The 26,485-nt window shown below is 43.6% G+C and overlaps 1 protein-coding gene across 1 annotated transcript in view; it reads right to left on the reverse strand.

The window, feature by feature from the left end:
- JMY (junction mediating and regulatory protein, p53 cofactor) overlaps positions 1 to 26,485 on the reverse strand; it is a 119,744-nt gene that overhangs the window by 13,229 nt on the left and 80,030 nt on the right. The window contains exons 6-9 of the mRNA XM_073623747.1: positions 21,647 to 21,834; positions 20,365 to 20,448; positions 17,644 to 17,739; positions 16,903 to 17,461 (exon numbers count right to left, since the gene is read on the reverse strand). Of these exons, the coding sequence (XP_073479848.1) occupies positions 16,903 to 17,461; positions 17,644 to 17,739; positions 20,365 to 20,448; positions 21,647 to 21,834 (927 nt within the window). The remainder of the gene's footprint in view (positions 1 to 16,902; positions 17,462 to 17,643; positions 17,740 to 20,364; positions 20,449 to 21,646; positions 21,835 to 26,485) is intronic.

Below are 26,485 nucleotides of genomic sequence, written 5' to 3' on the forward strand. Positions count from 1 at the left end.
CCCACACATTAAGGGTACCTCTATCCATTCACACTTAATTGTTCACAGCAATCAAGGTTAAGGATACTCTTAATTTTTCCCAGGTCTAACTTGGTATTACATCGAATACAAATTTCACACTGCCGTGTAGATTACATGCAATGTTCTGTGCGATGCAATTTCAGCCAAACAGATTGTATGGCTAAATTCGCATTCCATTCACACCAAAATGGTGCAGGTCCCTTTTTTTGTTTGCACTGGAATGGGATGGCATAGGTGTTCACACCCATGCCATCTGATTCCAGCACCATATGGCAGTCCGCACTGCAATTGTTGACACCCGCAGTGGTTCGCAGATGTCAGCGCCGAACCCCCTTATAGAATGACTTAAATGCCCAAAAAAAACCCAAAACAACAATAATTACCGTATTTATCGGATGTATAACACGCACTTTTACCCCCTTAAAATCAGGGAAAAATCGCAGGTGCGTGTTATACACCGATCCCCCGCTGACTGTGAGCGGAGCGAGCGCCGGCCACCGATATACATAGATAGCCGAGTGTACTCGGCTAGCTCTGCTCACAGTCACGCCCAGTCCCGCCCTATGATGGACACAGGGACTGGGCGTGACTGTGAGCGGAGCTAGCTGAACCTATCAAGTACACTCGGCTATCTATGTATATGGGCAGCGCTCGCTCCTTCGCTCACAGTCACGCCCATCCCAGGCGGGACTTTGAGAGGAGCCGAAAGCGGCCGAGAGCCACCGAGATACACAGGATCGGCTCTGTGTCTCGGCAGCGCCATTTTCAAACTGCAGTGACACTGACAAGTCACTGCAGTTTAACTGCAGCCTGGGCAAGGCTGCAGACGGGCACTGACAAGGCTGCAGACGGGCACTGACAAGGCTGCAGACGGGCACTGACAAGGCTGCAGACGGGCACTGACAAGGCTGCAAACGGACACTGACAAGGCTGCAAACGGACACTGACAAGGCTGCAAACGGACACTGACAAGGCTGCAAACGGACACTGACAAGGCTGCAAACGGACACTGACAAGGCTGCAAACGGACACTGACAAGGCTGCAAACGGACACTGACAAGGCTGCAAACGGACACTGACAAGGCTGCAAACGGACACTGACAAGGCTGCAAACGGACACTGACAAGGCTGCAAACGGACACTGACAAGGCTGCAAACGGACACTGACAAGGCTGCAAACGGACACTGACAAGGCTGCAAACGGACACCAAGGCTTCAAATGACACCAAGGCTGCAAATGACACCAAGGCTGCAAATGACACCAAGGCTGCAAATGACACCAAGGCTGCAAATGACACTGGACAAGCATGCAGATTGACACTGATAAGGCTGCATTGATGGACATTTAAATGTAAGTTTTTTTCCTTAAAATTCCCTCCTAAACTTGGGGTGCGTGTTATACGCCGATAAATACGGAATATACCACTTGTGGGGTTGCATTTACATTTCTTATTAGACCTAAAGAAAAAGAAGAAAAAAAAGAAGTTTATCATATCTTAACAGATATATATGTGACAACACTGAAGAAATGACACTTTGCTACAATGTAAGAAGTAGTGAGTGTACAGCTTATATAACAGTGTAAATTTGCTGTCCCCTCAAAATAACTCAACACACAACCATTAATGTCTAAACCGCTGGCAACAAAAGTGAGTACACCCCTAAGTGAAAATTTCCAAATTGGGCCCAAATAGCCATTTTCCCTCCCCCAGTGTCATGTGACTTGTTAGTGTTACAAGGTCTCAGGTGTGAATGGGGTGCAGGTGTGTTAACTTAAGCCACAGAAGGAGGATTTGCCCCCTTAACCACTTGCCGACCGCCTCACGCCGATGTACGTCGGCAGAATGGCACGGGCAGGCAGAATCATGTACCTGTACGTGATCTGCCTGCTGCGGGGGGGGGGGTCCGATCGCCCGCCCCGTCCCCCCCCCCCCCCCCCCCGGTGCCCGAGGTGGTCGGCTTTGGTCTGGGAGCGATGAGAGATGAGGGGGAGGCCATCCGTTCGTGGCCCCCCATCGCGATCGCTCCCAGCCAATCAGAATCATTCCTCTGCTGCTGTATGCTAAACAGCAGCAAAGGAAATTATGTCATCTCTCCTCGGCTTAGTATTTTCTGTTCCGGCGCCGAGGAGAGAAGACTGGAATGTGAGTGCACCAACACAACACACTCAGTAGAACATGCCAGGCACACTTTACACCCCCCCCCCCCCCCCCCCCCGTCACACTGACACCAAGCAGTTTTTTTTTCTTTTCTGATTACTGCATGGTGTCAGTTTGTGACAGTTAGTGTGGTAGGGCAGTTAGTGTTAGCCCACTTTAGGTCTAGAGTACCCCCCCCCCTAACCCCCATCGCCAGTGTCGCTAAGCGATCATTTTTCTGATCGCTGTATTAGTGTCACTGGTGACGCTAGTTAGGGAGGTAAATATTTAGGTGCGCCGTCAGCGTTTTATAGCGTCAGGGACCCCCATATACTACCTAATAAATGTTTTAACCCCTTGATTGCCCCCTAGTTAACCCTTTCACCACTGATCACCATACAACTGTTATGGGTGACGCTGGTTAGTTCGTTTATTTTTTATAGTGTCAGGGCACCCGCCGTTTATTACCAAATAAAGGTTTAGCCCCCTGATCGCCCGGCGGTGATATGCGTCGCCCCAGGCAGCGTCAGGTTAGCGCCAGTACCGCTAACACCCACGCACGCAGCATACACCTCCCTTAGTGGTATAGTATCTGAACGGATCAATATGTGATCCGATCAGATCTATACTAGCGTCCCCAGCAGTTTAGGGTTCCCAAAAACGCAGTGTTAGTGGAATCAGCCCAGATACCTGCTAGCACCTGCGTTTTGCCCCTCCGCCTGGCCCAGCCCAGCCCACCCAACTGCAGTATCGATCGATCACTGTCACTTACTAAACGCATAACTGCAGCATTCGCAGAGTCAGGCCTGATCCCTGCGATCGCTAACAGTTTTTTTGGTAGCGTTTTGGTGAACTGGCAAGCACTAGCCCCAAGCAGCGTCAGGTTAGCGCCAGTACCGCTAACACCCACGCACGCACCGTACACCTCCCTTAGTGGTATAGTATCTGAACGGATCAATATCTGATCCGATCAGATCTATACTAGCGTCCCCAGCAGTTTAGGGTTCCCAAAAACGCAGTGTTAGCGGGATCAGCCCAGATACCTGCTAGCACCTGCGTTTTGCCCCTCCGCCCGGCCCAGCCCACCCAAGTGCAGTATCGATCGATCACTGTCACTTACTAAACGCATAACTGCAGCGTTCGCAGAGTCAGGCCTGATCCCTGCGATCGCTAACAGTTTTTTGTTAGCATTTTGGTGAACTGGCAAGCACCAGCCCCAAGCAGCGTCAGGTTAGCGCCAGTACTGCTAACACCCACGCACACGCACCGTACACCTCCCTTAGTGGTTTAGTATCTGAACGGATCAATATCTGATCCGATTAGATCTATACTAGCGTCCCCAGCAGTTTAGGGTTCCCAAAAACGCAGTGTTAGTGGGATCAGCCCAGATACCTGCTAGCACCTGCATTTTGCCCCTCCGCCCGGCCCAGCCCACCCAAGTGCAGTATCAATCGATCACTGTCACTTACAAAACACTAAACGCATAACTGCAGCGTTCGCAGAGTCAGGTCTGATCCCTGCGATCGCTGTTTTTTTAGTAGCGTTTTGGTGAAGTGGCAAGCGCCAGCGGCCTAGTACACCCCAGTCGTAGTCAAGCCAGCACTGCAGTAACACTTGGTGACGTGGCAGGTCCCATAAGTGCAGTTCAAGCTGGTGAGGTGGCAAGCACAAGTAGTGTCCCGCTGCCACCAAGAAGATGAACACAGGCCCATCGTGCCCATAATGCCCTTTCTGCTGCATTCGCCAATCCTAATAATTGGGAACCCACCACTTCTGCAGCGCCCGTACTTCCCCTATTCACATCCCCAACCAAATGCAGTCGGCTGCATGAGAGGCGTTTTTATGTCCTCCCGAGTACCCCTACCCAACGAACCCCCCCAAAAAAGATGTCGTGTCTGCAGCAAGCGCGGATATAGGCGTGACACCCGCTATTATTGTCCCTCCTGTCCTGACAATCCTGGTCTTTGCATTGGTGAATGTTTTGAACGCTACCATGCACTAGTTGAGTATTAGCGTAGGGTACAGCATTGCACAGACTAGGCACACTTTCACAGGGTCTCCCAAGATGCCATCGCATTTTGAGAGACCCGAACCTGGAACCGGTTACAGTTATAAAAGTTAGTTACAAAAAAAAGTGTAAAAAAATAAAAAACACCAAAAAAATATATAAAATTAAAAAAAAAAAATAGTTGTTTCATTGTTCTCTCTCTCTCTCTATTGTTCTGCTCTTTTTTACTGTATTCTATTCTGCAATGTTTTATTGTTATTATGTTTTATCATGTTTGCTTTTCAGGTATGCAATTTTTTTATACTTTACCGTTTACTGTGTTTTATTGTTAACCATTTTTTTGTTTTCAGGTACGCAATTCACGACTGAGTGGTTATACCAGAATGATGCCTGCAGGTTTAGGTATCATCTTGGTATCATTCTTTTCAGCCAGCGGTCAGCTTTCATGTAAAAGCAATCCTAGCGGCTAATTAGCCTCTAGACTGCTTTTACAAGCAGTGGGAGGGAATGCCCCCCCCACCGTCTTCCGTGTTTTTCTCTGGCTCTCCTGTCTCAACAGGGAACCTGAGAATGCAGCCGGTGATTCAGCCAGCTGACCATAGAGCTGATCAGAGACCAGAGTGGCTCCAAACATCTCTATGGCCTAAGAAACAGGAAGCTACGAGCATTTCATGACTTAGATTTCGCTGGATGTAAACAGCGCCATTGGGAAATTGGGAAAGCATTTTATCACACCGATCTTGGTGTGGTCAGATGCTTTGAGGGCAGAGGAGAAATCTAGGGTCTAATAGACCCCAATTTTTTCAAAAAAGAGTACCTGTCACTACCTATTGCTATCATAGGGGATATTTACATTCCCTGGGATAACAATAAAAATGATTAAAAAAAAAAAAAAAATGAAAGGAACAGTTTAAAAATAAGATTAAAAAGCAAAAAAATAATAAAGGAAAAAAAAAAAAAAAAAAAAAAAAAAAAAAAAAAAAAAGCACCCCTGTCCCCCCCTGCTCTCGCGCTAAGGCGAACGCAAGCGTCGGTCGGGCGTCACATGTAAACAGCAATTGCACCATGCATGTGAGGTATCACCGCGAAGGTCAGATCGAGGGTAGTCATTTTAGCAGTAGACCTCCTCTGTAAATCTAAAGTGGTAACCTGTAAAGGCTTTTAAAAATGTATTTATTTTGTTGCCACTGCACGTTTGTGCGCAATTTTAAAGCATGTCATGTTTGGTATCCATGTACTCGGCCTAAGATCATCTTTTTTATTTCATCAAACATTTGGGCAATATAGTGTGTTTTAGTGCATTAAAATTTTAAAAAGTGTGTTTTTTCCCCAAAAAATGCATTTGAAAAATCGCTGCACAAATACTGTGTGAAAAAAAAAAAATGAAACACCCACCATTTTAATCTGTAGGGCATTTGCTTTAAAAAAATATATAATGTTTGGGGGGGGTCAAAGTAATTTTCTTGCAAAAAAAAATAATTTTTTCACGTACACAAAAAGTGTCAGAAAGGGCTTTGTCTTCAAGTGGTTAGAAGAGTGGGTGATGTGTGACATAAGCTTCTAAATGTTGTGCATAAAATGCCAGGACAGTTCAAAACCCCCCCCCCAAATGACCCCATTTTGGAAAGTAGACACCCCAAGCTATTTGCTGAGAGGCATGTCGAGTCCATGGAATATTTTATATTGTGACACAAGTTGTGGGAAAAAGACAAATTTTTTTTTTTGCACAAAGTTGTCACTAAATGATATATTGCTCAAACATGCCATGGGAATATGTGAAATTACACCCCAAAATACATTCTGTTGCTTCTCCTGAGTACGGGGATACCACATGTGTGGGACTTTTTGGGAGCCTAGCTGTGCACGGGACCCCGAAAACCAAGCACCGCCTTCAGGCTTTCTAAGGGCGTAAATTTTTGATTCCACTCTTCACTGCCTATCACAGTTTCGGAGGCCATGGAATGCCCAGGTGGCACAAAACCCCCCTATTTTGGAAAGTAGACACCCCAAGCTATTTGATGAGAGGTATAGTGAGTACTTTGCAGACCTCACTTTTTGTCACAAAGTTTTGAAAATTGAAAAAAAAAATGTTTTTTTCTTGTCTGTCTTCATTTTCAAAAACAAATGAGAGCTGCAAAATACTCACCATGCCTCTCAGCAAATAGCTTGGGGTGTCTACTTTCCAAAATGGGGTCATTTGGGGGGGTTTTGTGCCACCTGGGCATTCCATGGCCTCCGAAACTGTGATAGGCAGTGAAGAGTGAAATCAAAAATTTACACCCTTAGAAATCCTGAAGGCGGTGATTGGTTTTCGGGGCCCCGTACGCGGCTAGGCTCCCAAAAAGTCCCACACATGTGGTATCCCCATACTCTGGAGAAGCAGCTAAATGTATTTTGGGGTGCAATTTCACATATGCCCATGGCCTGTGTGAGCAATATATCATTTAGTGACAACTTTTTGTATTTTTTTTTTTTTTGTCATTATTCAATCACTTGGGACAAAAAAAATTAATATTCAATGGGCTCAACATGCCTCTCAGCAATTTCCTTGGGGTGTCTACTTTCCAAAATGGGGTCATTTGGGGGGGTTTTGTACTGCCCTGCCATTTTAGCACCTCAAGAAATGACATAGGCAGTCATAAACTAAAAGCTGTGTAAATTCCAGAAAAAGTACCCTAGTTTGTAGACACTATAACTTTTGCGCAAACCAATAAATATACGCTTATTGACATTTTTTTTACCAAAGACATGTAGCCGAATACATTTTGGCCTAAATGTATGACTAAAATTGAGTATATTGGATTTTTTTTATAACAAAAAGTAGAAAATGTCATTTTTTTTTCAAAATTTTCGGTCTTTTTCCGTTAAAACCGCAGAAGTGATCAAATAACATCAAAAGAAAGCTCTATTTGTGGGAAGAAAAGGACGCAAATTTCGTTTGGGTACAGCATTGCATGACCGCGCAATTAGCAGTTAAAGCGACGCAGTGCCAAATTGTAAAAAGTGCTCTGGTCAGGAAGGGGGTAAATCCTTCCGGGGCTGAAGTGGTTAATGACCAGGCCATTTTTTGTGATACAGCACTGCGTCACTTTGACAACTGCGCGGTCATGTGATGCTGCATCCAAACAAAATTGACATCCTTTTTTTCCCACAAATAGAGCTCTCTTTTGGTGGTATTTGATCACCTCTGCTGTTTTTTATTTTTTTGCGTTATAAACAAACAAAAAGCGACAATTTTGGAAATTATTTTTTTTTTTTTCACTTTTTGCTATAATACAGTTATGCTCATAAGTTTACATACCCTGGCAGAATTTATGATTTCTTGGCCATTTTTTAGAGAATATGAATGATAACACAAACATTTTTCACTCATGGTTAGTGTTTGGCTGAGGCCATTTATTATCAATCAACTGTGTTTACTCTTTTTAAATCATAATGGCAACAGAAACTACCCAAATGACCCCGATCAAAAGTTTACATACCCTGGTGATTTTGGCCTGATAACATGCAGACAAGTTGACATAAAGGGGTTTGAATGGCTATTAAAGGTAACCATCCTCACCTGTGATCTCTTGCTTGTAATTAGTGTGTGTGTATAAAAGGTCAGTGAGTTTCTGGACTCCTGACAGACCCTTGCATCTTTCATCCAGTGCTGCACTGATGTTTCTGGATTCTGAGTCATGGGGAAAGTAGGGGTTCACTGAATGGAAACTATGGTGCCGAAACCAATACCTAAAATGAAAGCTGCACTAGGCCGAAAACCGAAACTGAAAATGACAGTTTTTATAAAATATTTATATTATTTTTATATATTATTGTGTTCAACTTTTTAATTAATATCAATTTAAATTAATGTGAATTTATTGTTTGCCATTATTGGCACCTTTAGTGCAATAAAGTTCAAGAAAAATGCAGTCTTCAGTCTCTAACCATCACTTACATCATGTCTGCAATCTCTTACTTAAACACATTGCTTAATAGTATTAGCAAAATTTCCATTCAATGCACCTCTAGCAGATAGGATACAGGAGATCAATGCAGCATGCTTGTGCCCAGCAGCATCACCAGTGCCCAGCAGCATCACCAGTGCCCATTATATGCAGCCTCACCAGGGCCCGTCATATGCAGCCTACCAGTGCCCAGCAGCCTCACCAGTGCCAGTCATATGCAGCATGCCTGTGCCCAACAGCCTCACCAGTGCCCTTCATATGCAGCCTGAGTTGTGCCACCATTGGATCAGCGTGCCTTCTATCACAGGAGGTGGGACATTGTTACTATGGCCCGGACAATTCGCTCTGTGACATGCGGAGATTGCGGCGAGGAGGGAGGGGAGGAGGAGGAGGGAGTGGAGGCCTAGGGCAAGCCAGGGTGACAGTCCCGAAATGGGGGGCACTTGGGGCGAACCCCGCCCCCTTTCGGTATCGGCTGCGTTTTGCTATCGGCTGAATGAAAAAACACCATTTTCAGCCGAAGGGCAAGGCTACAAAATGAAAACGCTGCTGTTCTACCTCAAAACGGCAGAAACATTTGGTGAGCGGGAAATATAGGGACATGCAGATGTGCATCCAGAAGTTCTTCTTCTTGTAGGATAAAAACCACTGACCTGATCAACTCCATGCGAAAAAAGAGCGGATCTTCAGGAACAGATTTAGATTCTTTAGATCTAGAATGGGTCTGACATCCCCATTCGGTTTTGGGACTGTAAAGAGGTTTGACTAGAACCCCAAACCTTCCTCTTCTGTGGGGATTTGTATGATCACCCCCTGAGCCAGCAATCGGTCTAGTGCCTGAAACAGAGATTGCCTTTTCCCTGGATCTTTGGGAACGTTTGACCTCAGAAAACAAGACGGTGGAAACTCCCGAAATTCTAGTTTGTACCCCAGCGTTACCGTGGAGATTACCCATCTGTCCTGAATTTCCTCTTGCCAGACTTCTGAGAACTGCAGAAGTCTTCCCCCATGCCCTATCATGAGGCTTCAGAAATCTGTTTTGCAGGTTTCTGCCCCCAGAACTTCTTTTGAACTTGGGCCTGACCCTAAGGCAGAGGCTGTCGTCACTGCCTAGAGGCTGATGCCCCTGGCGTAGGAGAAAGAGCCCGCTTAAATGAAGGGCATTTATACCTTCTCTTGACTGGCAAGAGTACTTTTCCCACTTGAAATCTTTTGGATGCATTTGTCCAAATCATCGCCAAATAGCCGCTACCCCATCAAAAGCAAAACCAGTCAGGAGCCTTTCACATGGTACTTCTGTTGACAAATGTTTTAACCACAGGATCCTACGCATGTGTACTAGCACAAGGCGGGACGCCTGGTGAATAGAATCTTTAATGGTGTCTATGGCGGTTGGCCAAATCCCGGGCTTGTTGTACAGGAACTTCCTTCAAAACTGCTGTTAGGGATCGGACAGATGCCTATTGCAGCGACTGCAGGCTGAGTCACCGCACCTGCCAAAGAAAAAGAGGATTTTAACAGGAATTCCAACCTTTATTCTGTTGGATCCTTAAGCATTTGTGCATTGTCTACTGGACAAGTCAGACTTTTATTCACACTGGAAATCGCAGCGTCAACTGCTGGTACATTCCATTTTTTAATGAATTTCTCCTTCATGGGATAGAGAACTGAGAAACTCTTTGGAGGGAGAAAATGCTTATCCGGGTGATCCCATTTCAGCATAAATAAGCTGTTCTAGTAATGCATGAACAGGAAACGCATGCAAAGGCTGTGAGGGTTTTAAGGAACGCAAAGAAGAAACCAAATTTTCACCTGACTCCGTTAGGGGTAGCTTGAAAGTGGAACGAACCATTTCCGTAAGGGACTGTACCAGCAATTTCTCAGACTGCGAAGCTGAAAAGGGTTCATCCACTGTTTCCTCCGCAGAAGAATAATCGATTTGTCTTTCCTCCAGATCGCCTGAGGGTAACACCTCATCCTCTACCCACTCTCCCCTTGGTAAAGGGTCTAAGGTGGGGGGGGGGGGGATCTAACATGCTTCCTATCCTTTTGGATGGAGGATGCGATTAAAGCCGCTAATCTTCCCTCTAGCCCCAATAGAGCGGAGGAAAAGGCATCTTCAGTCATGTATACAGGGGCTGAGATGTGAGAAACAGCCGCACCACCAATTGGTTCCAATGACTCACCCTGGCTTGCCACGTCTGGTATTTCAGGAGATGACAGCATGGAGGCACGACTGGAGTTCCCAGCGCCTGGGGGTGAATTTTTTGGTACCTTTTTTGAGGTCTTTGTTTTGTCTTTTTTGGCAGGCATAGTCCTAAGCACAAAAAGCAGAGGCACTATTTAAATGCACTAATCGCCGAACAATAGTCTGACAGTATAATGCCGCTAATAAAAGTTCAGCCTAGCGCTGGGAAAAATGTCCTTTCCATGTTAGGCATGTGCCCCACTGCTCCTGTGTCTCGAGTGCAGCCAGCTTGCTTCTCCTTGCTATACAGCCAAGGAGAGACTGCTCCAGGTAATGTCTCCACCCTGCGCCCTGTCCTCGTGGACGCTCTGTCCCACATACGGTGCCACGCCTAGGCCTCGCCCCCTCCATACAACCCTCTCGCCTTTCTTTTCAATTTAAAAAAAAAACAAAAAAAAACGGTCCAAAACGGGGGGGGGGGGGGGGGGGGGTGGGTGAAGGAAGAGCCTAATGATGCCGAGCAGGAGGAAAAAACCTCTGGAGCCGAAAACCGGGACCTCCGCACCCCCCGCAGTGGGGGTGGGGGGGTATGGTATTGCAAGGGGGGCAGCGACAATTGTTGATTCCCTAACCCTCTTGGTCCCTCCAGGGGGGAGAAAAGCAGGATGGCAGATCTCTTACCTACTAGAGGAATCCTCACTGTGCAAGCTGCTGCTACCACACACAGACTGACACTGAGCTGTAGTGAAGACAACAGATTAAGGTATGGTCATATGCTCCCTCTAGTGGAGATTTAAGGCATGACAACATTTTTCCCTAAAGAAGAAAAAAACATAGGTGGACTTTTACAGTTCCTAGGCTTCCTCCCTTACCCTTGCCGCAGGATTCTGCTGATTTAACAGAAAGATCCAACCTTCACTCATCACGACGAGCTGCGTTTAGCAAACCTTCAAGGACCGAGTCCCTTTTTATCGGGGTTCCACTCCATTGGACCTGTATTAGCACCCCGCCAGGAAACACTTTAGGTAATGTAAGCATGACCAAAGCCCTGGGTCCAGCCCTGCAAGGAGAGGCGTTACAGGCAAAACCTTGTTTCTTCTTATGCGAGGCCCGGGTAACATCCACCTTGGCCTCAGTGGCACTTTGGATGGATCCGGTCTGTGGAGGCTATTTAAATCCAGCAAGGATCCCTCAGTGGAGCTCCTCAGAGAACATCTTCACTTGTGATCAACACCTTAGACACTGGCGAAAAAACTGAGGTGCTCCCAGTATGGGAGGGGTTATATAGGGAGGCAACTTCCTGTTTAGGGTGTGCCAGGGTCCATCACCTGAAGGTGGCTATAACCCACATAGCAATTACTATGCTATTCTGTGTCCTGTGATGTACGATAAAGAAAAGGAGGCACTTGAAGAAAGATGGGCCGCATAGTCGAGTCACCAGAAGAAAGCCATTACTACGCAAATGCCACAAAGTATCCCGCTTACAATACGCCAAACAGCACACAGACAAGCCTCAAATCACGTGGAACAAAAAGTCATTTGGAGTGATCAGACCAAAATTGAGCTTTTTGGCCACCACCATAAAAACACTACATTTGGAGAGGAGTCAACAAAGCCTATGATGAAAGGTAAACCATTCCTACTGTGAAACACGGAGATTGATCGCTGATGTTTTGGGGATGTGTGAGCTACAAAAGGCACAGGAAATTTGGTCAAAATTGATGGCAAGATGAATGCAGTATGTTATCAAAAAATATTGTAAGAACATTTGCATTCATCAGCCAGGAAGCTACACATGGGACATACTTGGACATTCCAACATAACAATGATCCAAAACAAGGCCAAGTCGACCTGTAATCGGCTACAGCAGAATAAAGTGAAGGTTCTGGAGTGGACATCTCAGTCTCCTGACTTCAATATCATTAAGCCACTCTGGGAGATCTCAAATGTGCAGTTCATACAAGACAGCCCAAGAATTTACAGGAACTGGAGGCTTTTTGCCAAGAGGAATGGGCAGCTTTACCATCGGAGAAGATAAAGAGCCTCATCCACAAATATCACAAAATACTTCAAGCTGTCATCATTGATGTTAAAGAGGGCAATACACAGTATTAAGAGCTGGGGTATGTAAACTTTTGATCAGGGTCATTTGGCTAGTTTCTGTTGTCATTATGATTTAAAAAGAGTAAACACAGTTGATTGATAATAAATGGCTTTAGCCAAACACTAGCCATGAGTGAAAGAAAAGTTTGTGTTATCAATTATATTCTCTGAAAAATGGCCAAGAAATAAAAATTCTGTCAGGGTATGTAAGCTTATGAGCACAACTGTACATATCCAAAAAAACCCCAAAAAAACTAAAACATGATTCGCAATAGGTGTATATTGATTGGTTTGCACAAAAGTTATCGCGTCTACAAACTATGGGATAGATTTAGGGATTTATTTTTTATTGTTTTTACTAGTAATGGTGGTGATCTGCGATTTTTAGCGGGACTGCGACATTGCAGCAGACAAATCTGACCCAAAATTACACTTTTTGCGGACCAGTGATGTTATTACATTGATCTGTGCTATAAAAATGCAGTGATCAATGTAAAAATGACACTGGCAGGGAAGGGGTTAACTCTAGAGGGCGATCAAGGGGTTAAGTGTCTTACCTAGGTGTGTTCTAACTGTAAGGGGATGGGCTGCCAGGGACATGACAGATCACTGTTCCCGATGACTGGGAACAGTAGATCTCTGTCATGTCCGATGTCAGAACGGGGATCCGCTTGTTTACAAAGGCAGATCTCTGTTCTGCCTCTGTACTAGGCGATCGCGGGTAGCCGGCGGACAGAGTCCGCCCGACCTGTGGGCACACTCCCGCAGCGGGTGTGCATCACCGGGTCGATTTGCGCAGGAGAGCCTGTGTGATGGCGGCGGGTCGGCAAGTGGTTACATTTGGTGTTATTGCTCTCATACTGGTCACTCAAAGTTCAACATGGCACCTCATGGCACAGAACTCTGAGGATCTGAAAAAAAGAATTGTTGCTCTACATAAAGATGGCCTTGGTTATAAGAAGATTGCCAAGACCCAGAAACTGAGCTGCAGCACTGTGGCCAAGACCATACAGCGGTTTAACAGGACAGGATCCACTCAGAACAGACCTCACCATGGTCGACAAAAGAAGTTGAGGACACGTGCTCAGCATCATATCCAGAGGTTGTCTTTGGGAAAAAGACGTATGAGTGATGCCAGCATTGCTGCAGAGATTGAAGGGGTGGGGGCAGCCTGTCAGTGCTCAGACCATACGCCGCACACTGCATCAAATTGGTCTGCATGGCTGCCCCCCCAGAAGGAAGCCTCTTCTAAAGATGATGCAAAAAGAAAGCAGTTTGCTGAAGACAAGCAGACTAAGGACATGGATTACTGGAACCGTGTCCCGTGGTCTGATGAGACCAAGATAAATGTATTTGGCACAGATGGTGTCAAGCGTGTGTGGTGGCAACCAGGTGAGGAGTACAAAGACAAGTGTGTCTTGCCTACAGTCAAGCATGCCAGTGGGAGTGTCATGATCTGGGGCTGCATGAGTGCTGCCAAAACTAGGGAGCTACAGTTCATTGGAGGGAACCATGAATGTCAACATGTACTGTGACATACTGAAGCAGAGCATGATCCCCTCCCTTCATAGACTGGGCCGCAGGGCAGTATTCCAACATGATAACGACCCCAAACACATCTCCAAGACAACTAATGCCTTGCTAAAGAAGACGAGGGTAAAGGTAATGGACTGGCCAAGCATGTCTCCAGACCTAAACCCTATTGAGCATCTGTGGGGCATCCTCAAAAGAAAGGTGGAGGAGCGCAAGGTCTCTAACATCCACCAGCTTCGTGATGTCATCATGCAGGAGTGGAAGAGGACTCCAGTGGCAACCTGTGAAGCTCTGGGAAACTCCATGCCCAAGAGGGTTAAGGCAGTGCTGGAAAATAATGGTGACCACACAAAACATTTGACACTTTGGGCCCAGTTTTGACATTTTCACTTAGGGGTGTACTCACTTTTGTTGCCAGCGGTTTAGACAATAATGGCTGTGTGTTGAGTAATTTTGAGGGGACAGAAAATTTACACTGTTACACAAGCTGTACACTCACTACTTTACATTGTAGCAAAGTGTAATTTCTTCAGTGTTGTCACATGAAAAGATATAATAAAATATTTACATACATGTGAGGGGTGTACTCATTTTTGTGAGATACTGTATTGTATGTAAAACAAAAAGGGAACTACACTGAAGAATACATGACTATGTTTTAGATAGAAAGGATGAAGATTTACATTCTCCAATAGCTTGTCACTTTGCCTATTACCATGACCCTAACAAAGATACATTTTTCATGTTAGAGCATATCGCTATACCAAAAAGAGGTGGAGATCTTGAGAAGTTATTAGTACAATGAGAATATAAATGGTATATAAACTGTTATTCTCCACATTTTATATGTTTTCTTCATCTATTATACATTTGAATCAAGTGGACATTTAAGATTTTAGATTTTTTTTCTGTATAATTATTCTATATATGCATTTCCTATTTACTTTAGTATAAATATGAGGTTCTATATAATATGTATAGTTACATATCCTTTTGCATTATGTATATGTTTTAATATGTATTTTCTCCTTCAGGAGTTTCCCAAGTGGAGGCCCATTTTGAAGATGGGTGCTCCCCAGACTTTCCTTTCTCCCTCTGCCTTTTTTTTCCCCTCACTGAGGAATGAAGTTTACCTTTTTTTTCCATCAGTGGCTTTTGTTTCACATATTGCTTGTCCTTTTAGGATGGATGGTTGGTGCCATGCAGTGGCGCTCTGCACTCCCAATAGGGAGGAGCTATAAGCTGGCAGTGGGAGGAGGAGGAAGCAAAAGTGCTCCAGACTCGAGTGCAAATGTGCATCTAGCTGCTAGTGTGTCAGCATGTGTCACATCACATTATCTCGTGACTCTTTGGGCTTGTGCACACTTGACTAAATTTTTAACGCGCAACAAACCCTCTAAAGCGCTTGTATAGCGTTAGTATGAACGTCAGACAGGCGTCAATGAGCTTTAGTATGGGCAGAGTAGACAGGCATTTTACAAGCATTAATGAGTTAAAAATGTTTCCCAAACGCCCTATGGGCAGTTTTGAAGCGTTTGAAGAGGTAAAACTGCTCCACAAGCACCTATTGCATTACAGTAAATTAACTAATCTTAATGGCCCGCAACTGCCTGCCAGAGCATTTGCGAGGCGTTACCATAGACTTGAATGGGAGGTGCTGAAAGGCTTCAAACGCCTCCTGACTCGACATGAGGCTTCAATTCTGAAGCCATCCGACGTGAACGCTTAGGGCGAACAGCACTATGTGCTGTCTATTGTATCTTGTGCATAGGTGTTTGAGGGATCTTTTTAACGCCTCTCAAATGCCTGCTCTTAATGCCAGTGTGAACTCAGCCTAAGGTGGAAGATAAAAGGGCACATAAGTAAGAGCAATCAGATTCCTTGCATTAGGGTAAAAAATTTTTAGGTGGCAGTATGCCCCCTCAACTCCCCATTTTACTTACCTCAATCCGACGCTGTGCCTGTCTGTAGTGGCTCTCCCCACTCTCACAGGCTGTCCTGAGGTGGTTGGAGCCACTGGCTCCTGCTGCTGTCAGGCACATCCTGTGACAGGGGACCGGGAGGTGTGTGTGTGGGGATGGGGCCCCGAGTTGTGCTGTGTCTTTATACGCAGATAACGGGACTTGGGAGTGAGCCCGTAGTGGCTTGCTATGGGGGCACACCAAGAAGAGAAGGAGCAAGGAATGCTGGTGGGGACCCGAAAAGAGGAGCATTAGGGCTGTTCTGTGCAATTCAATTGTATGGACATGGTAAATATAAACCAGTTTGTGATTTACAAAAAAAGAATTTGTTTACAATCACTTTAAGTCATCACATTATCATGACAGCCAGGAAACCAACATTCCCAAAGGAAAGGTCAGCAATGGCAAAGGATCCCATGCCCCCTCCTCTGCATGCTTTTCTGATTCGGGGGTTAGGTTTTCATTCATCATGTGTTTGTCTGATTACTCTTTATATTATGTATTTATCTGATCCGTTTCTATGAAAGTGTACCACCAATGACACTAAATGCACACATTGGCATGAATCCTGAGGAAATGATGTGATTGCAAAAAGCGTTGATAATCAATTCACCATACGTTTACAATAAAGTATATGGGCCCATATATATTTTGTTGTTTACAGTAGGTGATGGTCATAACACATTTATGTCTTTGGCTTTTTAACTTTTGCAATAAAACTCATTTTGTTTTATTTCACATGTGATTGCTGTCTGTGTTGGTACAATTAGTGTTCCATTTTCCCCCTCTATCTCTTGGGATGATCTAGGGGTTTCTAGCAGATATTTGAGTAGGGATGGCAACAGAGAACTTGTTGTATATGGAATGAACCCACCCTGCATATTTTTGATAGAGCAATGGCAGCCTTCATGACAGAATCACATTTAACTAGCTCTTCATTTCAGTTAGAGATAAATACAATACCACAACCAAATCAGTATTCTGGAAATAAAACACTACCTCTTCTTTGCTGCAGGCCTTCAAGAGCTCCAGTTTTCTTCAACTTTTTTCTGGCACTGACAAGTTGACTGCTGTCAAATATTTGGGTTAAGGGGGCGCCTGCAGGTGTTGGAGGTGCAGTGTCCTCCGGCTCCTTCTTGACATGTATAACTCTGACATCTAAAGGTTCTGTCTCCTCTTTTAAAGAAGGTGGAGGTGGAGGTGGTGGCGGTGGAGGGGGAGGTGGAGCAGAGAACACAGGCAGAGACTGGGGTTGTACAGTATTAAGTTCAAGTTTTTCACTGCTGAAAGTGGGAAGAGAAGCTGTTTCAGGAAGTTGAGAGCTAACTGCGTCAGGAGGTAAGGAATTATCTTCAAGCTGTGGTTGTTTATAGATTGTATAAACATCCAATGGCTGTAACACTTCTAGCGTTTCCACATCAGGTATTCCTTGTGTCTGAATACTGACAGAGAGGGATTGCGGTTCATGAAGGCTTGGGGTAGTTTTTGCTGTGGGTTTCCTTCTGCCTGGAGTCAAACGAAATCTTGTTGACTTCAATATTACTTGCCCAGGATGACGCTATGTATATAAAAAAAAAAAAAAATAAGACTCAGTGAGGTCAATGGTAATAAAACCCATTGGGAAATATAACATTCCATAAATTGCATCAAACTGATTTTACTTACTCCAAACTTTCACAAAAGTACAATTGCTGCTGGCAATATAAAGCTACCACAGCACTGTCCTAATTTGCCACCAACCTGTTTAAAAGTGCGGAGTCTATCCAAGGTCTTTTGTCGCTCCTGACTAACCCAAGTGCTCTTTTGTTCTTCCTCATCTTGCTGTTTGTCACGTTTCTGAAAACACACAATGCAATGCAAACATAATTATCAAAACCAGCCGTAAGAACAGTCATTAAAATCCAGGCATGACAACATTTAAGAGAAAGAAGACTGCATGTAAAGCTCCATGGCAAATCTAATCTTATTCCACCAAGTGATTTGATGCAGTATTAAACCCCAAAAATGTTTTTATTATATTGCCAATTCGACTGTATTAGTTTCCTTTTTAGGCTTTTTTTTCCATTATTTTCACTTGGTGATCTGGCCAGGAGGTCTGTTAATTTTCAACTTCCATTAGCAGACCAAGCTGTCCAGCAAAAGTGGAAGTTAGAAGTCGACACAAACTATTTAAAGAGATGGTAAAAGGTAAATAAAAAAAACCTATGTCTATATTTACCTGCTCTGTGCCATGGAATGGCACAGAGTGGCTGTGAACCTCCTCTTCTTGGGTCCCCCCTCTCTGTCCAGTGCCCCCATGGAAAGGGAAAGGGCATCCGTGCGTGCTCGCTCCCGAGTCCCGCTGCTGTATCCATTGATGCAGACAGCGGGACTCAGCTCCGCAGCCCCCCCCCCCCCCCGCATCACTGGCTTTAATTGACAGCACCAGCAGCCATTGGCAAAGCCAGTGAGACCCAGAAATGAGGGGAGAGAAGAGCTGCAGACGTGCACTGCACTAGATTGAATGAAGGCTCAGGTAAGAAAGAATGGAGGGGGGGATGCTGATGCCTAAACGCTTTATACCTTAATGCAAGGTATGTATTAAAAGGTAAAAATGTTTAGGCATTAGAACCACTTTAACACGGACAGGGTGCTTACAATGGTCAGCTTTTAGGGCCCATTCACTCTAGCCTGCACACTAAACTGCAATGGATTAGTGTGCAGGCAGCAGCCATTTTGGGCTGCAGTTCCATGCGGCAGGGAGTGGTATGATGCTCATTTTATCGCATCACACAACTCTTTTTTTTTTTTTTTTTTTTTTTACATTTATGTGAAATGTACTAAGTGACAGACAAAAAGCGTGTTACTGGCTAGATCAAAAAGGAAAAGTAAGGAAAATAAAAAAGGAAACAAATGTAGCTACCACAACCACTTTAAGACAAGCCTTTTCTGAGACTTTTTGTTTACAAGTAAAAATCTCTATTTATTGCTAGAGAATTACTTAGAACCTAGAAACTTAAGCAGAGACCCTACTGAATAAAATGGTGGTCGTTTTTTTTTTTTTTTTTTTTATGTCAAATGGTATTTGTGCAGCGTTTTTTTTTTTTTAAAACACTATTTTAAAAAAAAATTTAATGCAAAAAAAAAAGATATAACCCAATTTTTTGGTAAAATATAAAAGATGTTATGCCAAGCAGATATATCATGCTTTAAAATTGTGTACGCTTGTGGAATGACAAGAAAACGACGATACTTAAAAAATCTCCATAGGTGACGCTTTAAAAAGGTTTACAGTTTGGAGTTACAAAGGAGGTCTAGAGCTACAATTATTGCCCTTGCTATGACATTCACATTGATACCTCACATGTGTTGTATGAACATAGTTTACATATGCGAGCGCGACCTACGTATGCGTTCACCTCGGCACATGAGCACAGGGGGGACAAGGGCGCTTTCATTTTTTAAAAATTTATTTTTAAACTGCCCCTTTAAAAAAAACTTTTTAGATCACTTTTATTGCCATCACAACAAATAAGTAGTCATTAAAAAAATTGATATGTTGCTTTTCAAACAAACAAGAAAAAAATAAAAGAAGTAAAAAAAAAAAAAAAAAAAAAAGGAAAGGCAGTATTTACATCTGCCCTAAACTGCTGGAAGTCGCTTCCGGCCTTCTAAATCATAGAGGTGATCAGTGACGATCTGGGAAGAAGGTAAATATTTTACTGAGCAGTGTGCATATAAAGGATGTACAACTTCACTAAAAGGGCACAATTTAGCACAGCCATATCTTAAAGCGGGATTCCGTCAAAAAAAAAAAAAAAAAAAAAATTTAAAGTCAGCAGCTACTAACACTGTAGCTGCTGACTTTAAATAAGTACTTACCTGTCTTGGGTGCCCGCAATGTCGGCCGCCCGAGGCTGACCCGTCCCTCGGCTCTCGGCACCGCCATCCTAAGTAAGGGAAACAGGCAGTGGAGCCTTGCGGTTTCACTGCCAGTTTCCTACTGCGCATGCCCGCGCCGCGCTCCGTTCTGTGAATGGCCCCGTGGTGTTCTGGGAACACACACAGTTCCCAGAAGACAACGGGGCTGCTCACCGAGGCAGATTAGGAAGAATGCCTAGCAACAAGGGTTTAGGTAACTTTACATTTTTTTTCAAATGTTTTTTTTTTATTTTTTTTAGGGTTTTTGGTGATTTTTTTTTTTCAGGGTGGCCCTCCACTTTAAGTTGTAAGCAATGTTTTCATATTGGTCTTCTCTTTAGGCCATCAACTGAGCCTCTAATGTCACAATATTTGCTTTTATAGTTCTCACCTACACAGCAACATTTCTGCAACACTTGCAAATACCAAATGGTAAATGGTCATCTAAAAAGCTTCATTGTTTTGTGGTGGTGATATCCAGTATATATTTCTTTGTGTGTAAAAATAACCAAGTCTGTAGAAATCAAATGCCTGCATGTGAAATATACAGTTTAAACATACTAGCTGTGCAGCATGTGCTCCATATTCCTCGTCACTATGAAATTGTTGCTGTATCTTCTCTGTATGTTTGGCAATACAGATCTCCTGAAAGAAAAAATAAAAAAAAAGACAGGAAAGAAGTAAAAAATATGCCAATAAAGGCAAAACGGGTTTTGGGTACACCAACAGTTCTTGCACTGGGAAACCAGGCAGATAACGATATCGGACTGTATAGGCCACACAAGGAGTAAACAATTTGTAATAAAAACATACAATTTATTAATAACAAAGATTAAAAGGATTCATACAATGTGAATATTATTTATCAAAAACAATACTAGTGCTGATAGAATTCATTGTGTATATTCATACGCCAAGAGACAATGCTGATAAAGGATATAAATCTTCATATTCCGATGCGTTTCGTCAGACTTTGCTTCATCAGGGCCTATGAAGACAATACAGCACTCATCCTTGATGCTCCAGCGGCGCCCGGGGAGTGATGGTGCTGGTGTCTCCTTGTGCCTGGGGTGGGTGCCACGTAGTGATTACATGAATGTATTGAACATTGATATACGAATACTGTATAATGTTATTGCCTTTTTGTAGATAAGTGCTGTATTGTCTTCATAGGCCCTGATGAAACAAAGTCAGGTGCATCGCATCAGCATATGAGGACTTAATTTATCAGCATTGTCTCTTGGTGTATGAATATACACAATGAATTCTGTCAGCACTAGTATTGTTTTTAAACAAATAATATTCACATTATATGAATTCTTTTAATCTTTATTAATAAATTGTATAATTTTATTACAAATTGTTTACTCCTTGTGTGGCCTGTACAGTCAGATATCGTTCTCTGCCTGGTTTCCTATCTATACAATACCGATGATGGCCATGAGTGGCACTTAATTGACAGTTCTTTAACTCTGCCCGCCAATATATTCCCAGCATATACTTACCTTTCCTGTGTTCCCTGTGTCCATATATGAAACTTCCTGGGCCAAGTGGCACAGTCCCATGGAGGTAGCCTTGTGTAATCGATGACTCTAATGACTTGTAACTTACACAGGACATGTGTTTGCTCCCAGAAGCTGAAATAAGCAGTGGGGGGGTATGAAGGGAAAGGCTACATTAAAGTGAACCTGTTGCTTTAAACTGTGTGGATAAACCCCAGGCTTGCTTGTTTGTAAAAGGTCTTAATTTTTTTTTTGGTTACATTCTGCTGCTGATAATGTCATTTACAGAAAGGTTACATGAGAAAGGCAAGAACTAGAATCGCATATTTTAGTAACGGCACCTTTTTGTTTCTGAGGTAGGCTTTCTTGGCTGAAATTCTGCCACGTTTTGCTTCAAGCTGCCGAACTTTCTGCTGAAGTTTAAGCAGTTCTTCTCTTTGTAAATGGATAGAAGCTGCCATGTCTTCCGTTGCAAGCATTGCCTCCATGCTTTCATATGTATCATAATAGACAACTTCATCTCTTTTCTCTGCGGAAACAAAGATAATAAAAAGGAAGGGGTTATTTTGCAAACAGCTCTTTTCTTAGTTTGAATAGTAGCTAAAAGTTATTGACAACTAATTGATAACTATCATCCTTTATAAATGTATACTAGGGCTGCACTGATACCAATTTTTTTTTTTTTACAGATGAGTACTGATACTTTTGGTCAAGTACTCGCCAGTACCGAGTATTGATACTTTTGAGGTGTGATTTAGGCTTATACAAAAAATGAAAATCATTATAATCACAGAATCCAGGTGAGCAGAGATCGGGATATGGGCGCTGTGATTGGCCCTCCCGATCACGTGACGGTTGTGTCCAATCACAGCCGTCACAATGTAAACAGGGACTGTGACAGTTCTCCTCGCCAAGCTCAGTTGGGGGGGGGGGGTCTGCAGATCAGTGACAGCTCTCTGTGTGAGGATGATTTTACACAGATAGCTGTTACAGATCACCCCACAAACAGGGTCCCATGAGGCATTGTAAAACTGACATTTACAGAACTGACTGAGCATGATGGGAATTGTAGTTCCTGAACAACTGGAGGGCCAAAGTTTGGAACCCCCTGATATAGAGTATCCGATTTTTTTTTTTTCCTCAGTAGGAGCCACATATTCACACAAGCTATGTTTTCTAAGTGGTTTAGTTTGATTTTTTTTATTTTATTGGCACTTGTTGCCTGTATTTTCTATTCTTTATGCAGGTTGGCACACCCCTGTATAGGATGCACCGCCTGGCTACCGTATATTTTTTCCGCTTGTATCATCATCGAAAATTCAAATAAAAAGATTTCTAAACAAAAAAAAATAATGAAGAAACGTTTCCCAATTTCTTTGTGTACTTTAGGAAAAGACTTTGTTCCAGTGCTGTAGCAAACTGGACAAACAAGGGAAAATAATCAGTGTACATTTCCTTAAAACAGAATGTTGCAACTTTTTTTTTTTATTAACTGTATTACTTAGTAAATGTGGTGCAAGTATTAAATTGAGCAGTTTTATATAAATATAAGCAACACCAAGGTCTGGTCTGCATGTAAACACATGGGTGGGGGAATTTCCCCTGCAAGCTGTAATGTCCATACAGCCACTAGACCTGCGGCTATCTGAATACCCAAACAGCCACAGCATCTGCACCATCATGCACCGGGACTGTGACGTCATAAGGGGCGGGGTCACCGGATTACATCACCCGGTGACCACGCCCCATGCCAATATAAGTCGTTGCAAACCGCTCACCCGGCATTGTAGCGGGAGAGAGCGTCGTGTCAATATCGGAAGAAGACCAGAGGGGAGAAGGCGACCTAGAAGACCAGGCCACCGCTAGCAAAAGAGCGGCAAAAGAGCAGAAGATAGCAGAGGAGCCCGGCAGAAGAACCGGAGACCGGGAGAAGAGGCCGGAGACCGCAGAGAAGAAAGAAGAGACCCTCGAAGTCGGAAGAGACCCCCGGAGCTGACTAATAAACTACTTTAAAAACCTGTGTAGTGTGTTTTATTTTTGACACTTTTTTTCACCAGGTGAATGGGTAGGGGTACGATGTACCCCATACTCATTCACATAGGTGGGGGGACGGGATCTGGGGGCTCCCAGATTCTGATAAGCCTCCCGCAGACCCCGACAACCAACGGCCAGGGTTGTCGGGAAGAGGCCCTTGTCCTCATCAACATGGGGACCGGCCGGGCTGCGTGCTCGGATAAGGGTTTGGTATGGATTTTGGAGGGGCCCCCATGGCGTTTTTTCGGTGAAGGGGGTTCCCCTTGAAATCCATACCATACCGAAGGGTCTGGTATTGTCTGAGGGGGGAACCCCATGCCAATTTTTTTTCATTTTGGCGAGAGTTCCCCTTCATCCTCAGCACACAAGTCGCACCGTAAGTCGGATCATGATGATCCGACTTGCAGTGCGACTTCTATTCAAATCAATGGGCTCCCATAGGGAACCACTGACTTTGAATAGAGGCAGGGAAATGCCGAAGGAGGCTTAACGGTCTTTTTACAGCGTTAACCCTTGTTTAACACCTTTTACCGATGTCTGGCGTTTCCAGTACTGCTCTTGAACGCGAATTTCTGACGTTCAGAAAAAAGCCCATAAACTCCACTGCTCATTAAAGCTAAAAAACGTCCATGTGTGCATAGACACATAGGCTAACATAGAGCGGAGTTTATGGGCTTTAAAAAAAAAAAAAAAACGCCCAAACTCCAATAAACTGCAGTTTATCAGCTTCAGTGTGCATGGAGCTTTATTCCTGTTACAAGGAATGTAAACATCCCTTGTAATAGAAAAAAAGCATGACAGGACCTCTTAAATATGAGATCTGGGGTCAAAAAGACCTCAGATCTCATATTTACACTAAAATGCAATTAAAAAAAAATAATTGTCTTTTAAAAAAAAGGATTTAAAAAAATGGCCCTTTAAGAGCTATGGGCGGAAGTGACGTTTTGAGGTGCAGTGTCATGGAGATGGGTGGGTGCCATCTTCCCCTCACTCATCTCCATGTACAGCCACCGAGAGGACTGGATCGCCTCCGCCGCTGCCGACGGCTCTGGTAAGCGGCGGAGGGCTCCGAAGGCGGCAGGAGGGGGGCCCCTCTCCTGCCACTGATAAAAGTGATCTTGCGGCGAAACCGCCGCAGAGACCACTTTTATCTTGTAGCTGACCGACGGCCGAACATGGGGATACCGGGGTTATAGTATCCCCATGTTCGGCCGTCGGTCAGCTGCTGCTATAACAACGATATCCGTCCTCAAAGTGAGGACGTATATCGGCGGTCGGCAAGTGGTTAAGTAAGCCTGTACAATGCTCTAAAATAGCCTACGTGTTTCAGATGTTAGTCCTTAGTCATGGCTAAGGACTAACGTCCGAAATGCATAGGCTGATTTACAGCATTGTACAGGTTTACTTAATACATACTAATTTTTTTGGCAGTCATCCTGAGTGCCAACCATCCCTTTCCTTACTAAGATGAGGATTAAACTGAGAATGAATGGACTATTATAAGCTGAAAAGATAGGTGACAGATTTTTACATAAACTAACTTTTGACAATCATGTTTCTTTAGCTAGAAACATTTTAGGCAATGCGTTTTCTTTAAGAAACTATAAGACTATATGATACATCTTTAATAGATTTAAACATAGTCATCTACACATAAAACAAGAAGCACTCTCCATTTACATTCAAATCCAGAAAACAAAATCAAAGAGCTGGCTTACACAAAATGTACAGTTTTATCTGACCTTTATGATAACAATAAAAACTTGCAGAACATATCTGTCAAAACACTGGAATGCTGTATGCGTTCATTTAAATAGAAGCCATGACTCATTCTTACTGTAAGGCTAGGCTGTCATTAAAAATGATTCTGAAATGTAGGGTGATATAATTAGACACAAGGGAGTCACGCTAATCAAATAACTGACACCCCATTTTATCTTTCTTGTTTGATATTTTATAGACTAATAACAGAGGATGATCCTTAGCAACAATAGCTGTATTCTGCCAGTAAAGTTCAATTTATATAGCAAAGTTTGTTTTTTCCTCATTCAAAAAGATGCTTCTAGCAAAAGGTTAACCACCATTTAACTGAAATAAAAAAAATATATATAAAAAAATAAAAATGCGGTGCTACTTAAAGTGGAGTTCCACCCACTTTTACAACGCTTCAGCATCTCTCACTAAACTGTGCACTGTAAACGAATTGGATATTTTAAAAAAAATTTTCTCAGCACTTACTGTATATTTGCTGTATTCATTTTTCACTTCCTCCTCCCTGGCCGTGGCCCATCGCATCATTTCCTGTTTGCAATGCCTTCTGGGAAGGGGCGGCAACTTCCTCTGACACTGCCGTTGCTGTGGAAACCTGACTTGAAACCTATTACACTGCTTGTGCTGCACTGAGCATGTGTGCGATCTGCAAGGATGAGATCCAGGAAGAAATACAGTCTGGCTTCAGATGCCCAGACTTAAGATGGCCACGGCCTGCTGTAAGTTTATAAAATAACAAACTACTGCTATAAACTAACAAAACAGACCTTAGTTTACAGACTAACTTTACTAGAATACATTAAGCTTGTGTATTATAGGGGTATTTTTTTTAAAAAAAGTATAATTTTGGCCGGAACACCACTTTAAACAAAACTAAACCCTCCTATCATTTACAGCCAAGGAAGCAGCCATCTTAGCCTCAGCTTGATCTGCAGTTGCCATAATGCTGCACATGCGACCAAATACGACACCAACCATTTAATGGCTTAAACAGTTGAGAGCGACTGTAGTGGGCATGCCTTGAATGTAACCATAGTTTTCTTCTTGGTCACATGTAGCAGAGAGGAGGAGGGAATTTTAATTTGAGGGTGGAGATTCGCTTTAAAAAAAAAAAAAAAAAAAAGGAATGAAACTGCACTTTTGGTTTGTGGTGCCCAGATGCAGTGTAGTTGCGCTTTGACATGATAGGTCAGGAAAGAAATGTCTGAACACTCATCAAAAAAGCACACTGTGTAGAAAAGACGCTGAGGAATGCTCTACAACATAAATCTCACCCCTTTCCTTTAGAGAGAAGCAGTGTTAACCCTAGGACAGGAGTGTTAGGACATAACATTGAAGGGGTTGCAGTCCACAAAAGTTTATAGAAAGGCTAATAA

The sequence above is a fragment of the Aquarana catesbeiana genome, linkage group LG01 (genome assembly GCF_042186555.1).
Source record: "Aquarana catesbeiana isolate 2022-GZ linkage group LG01, ASM4218655v1, whole genome shotgun sequence".
In the NCBI taxonomy this organism is placed as follows: domain Eukaryota; kingdom Metazoa; phylum Chordata; class Amphibia; order Anura; family Ranidae; genus Aquarana; species Aquarana catesbeiana.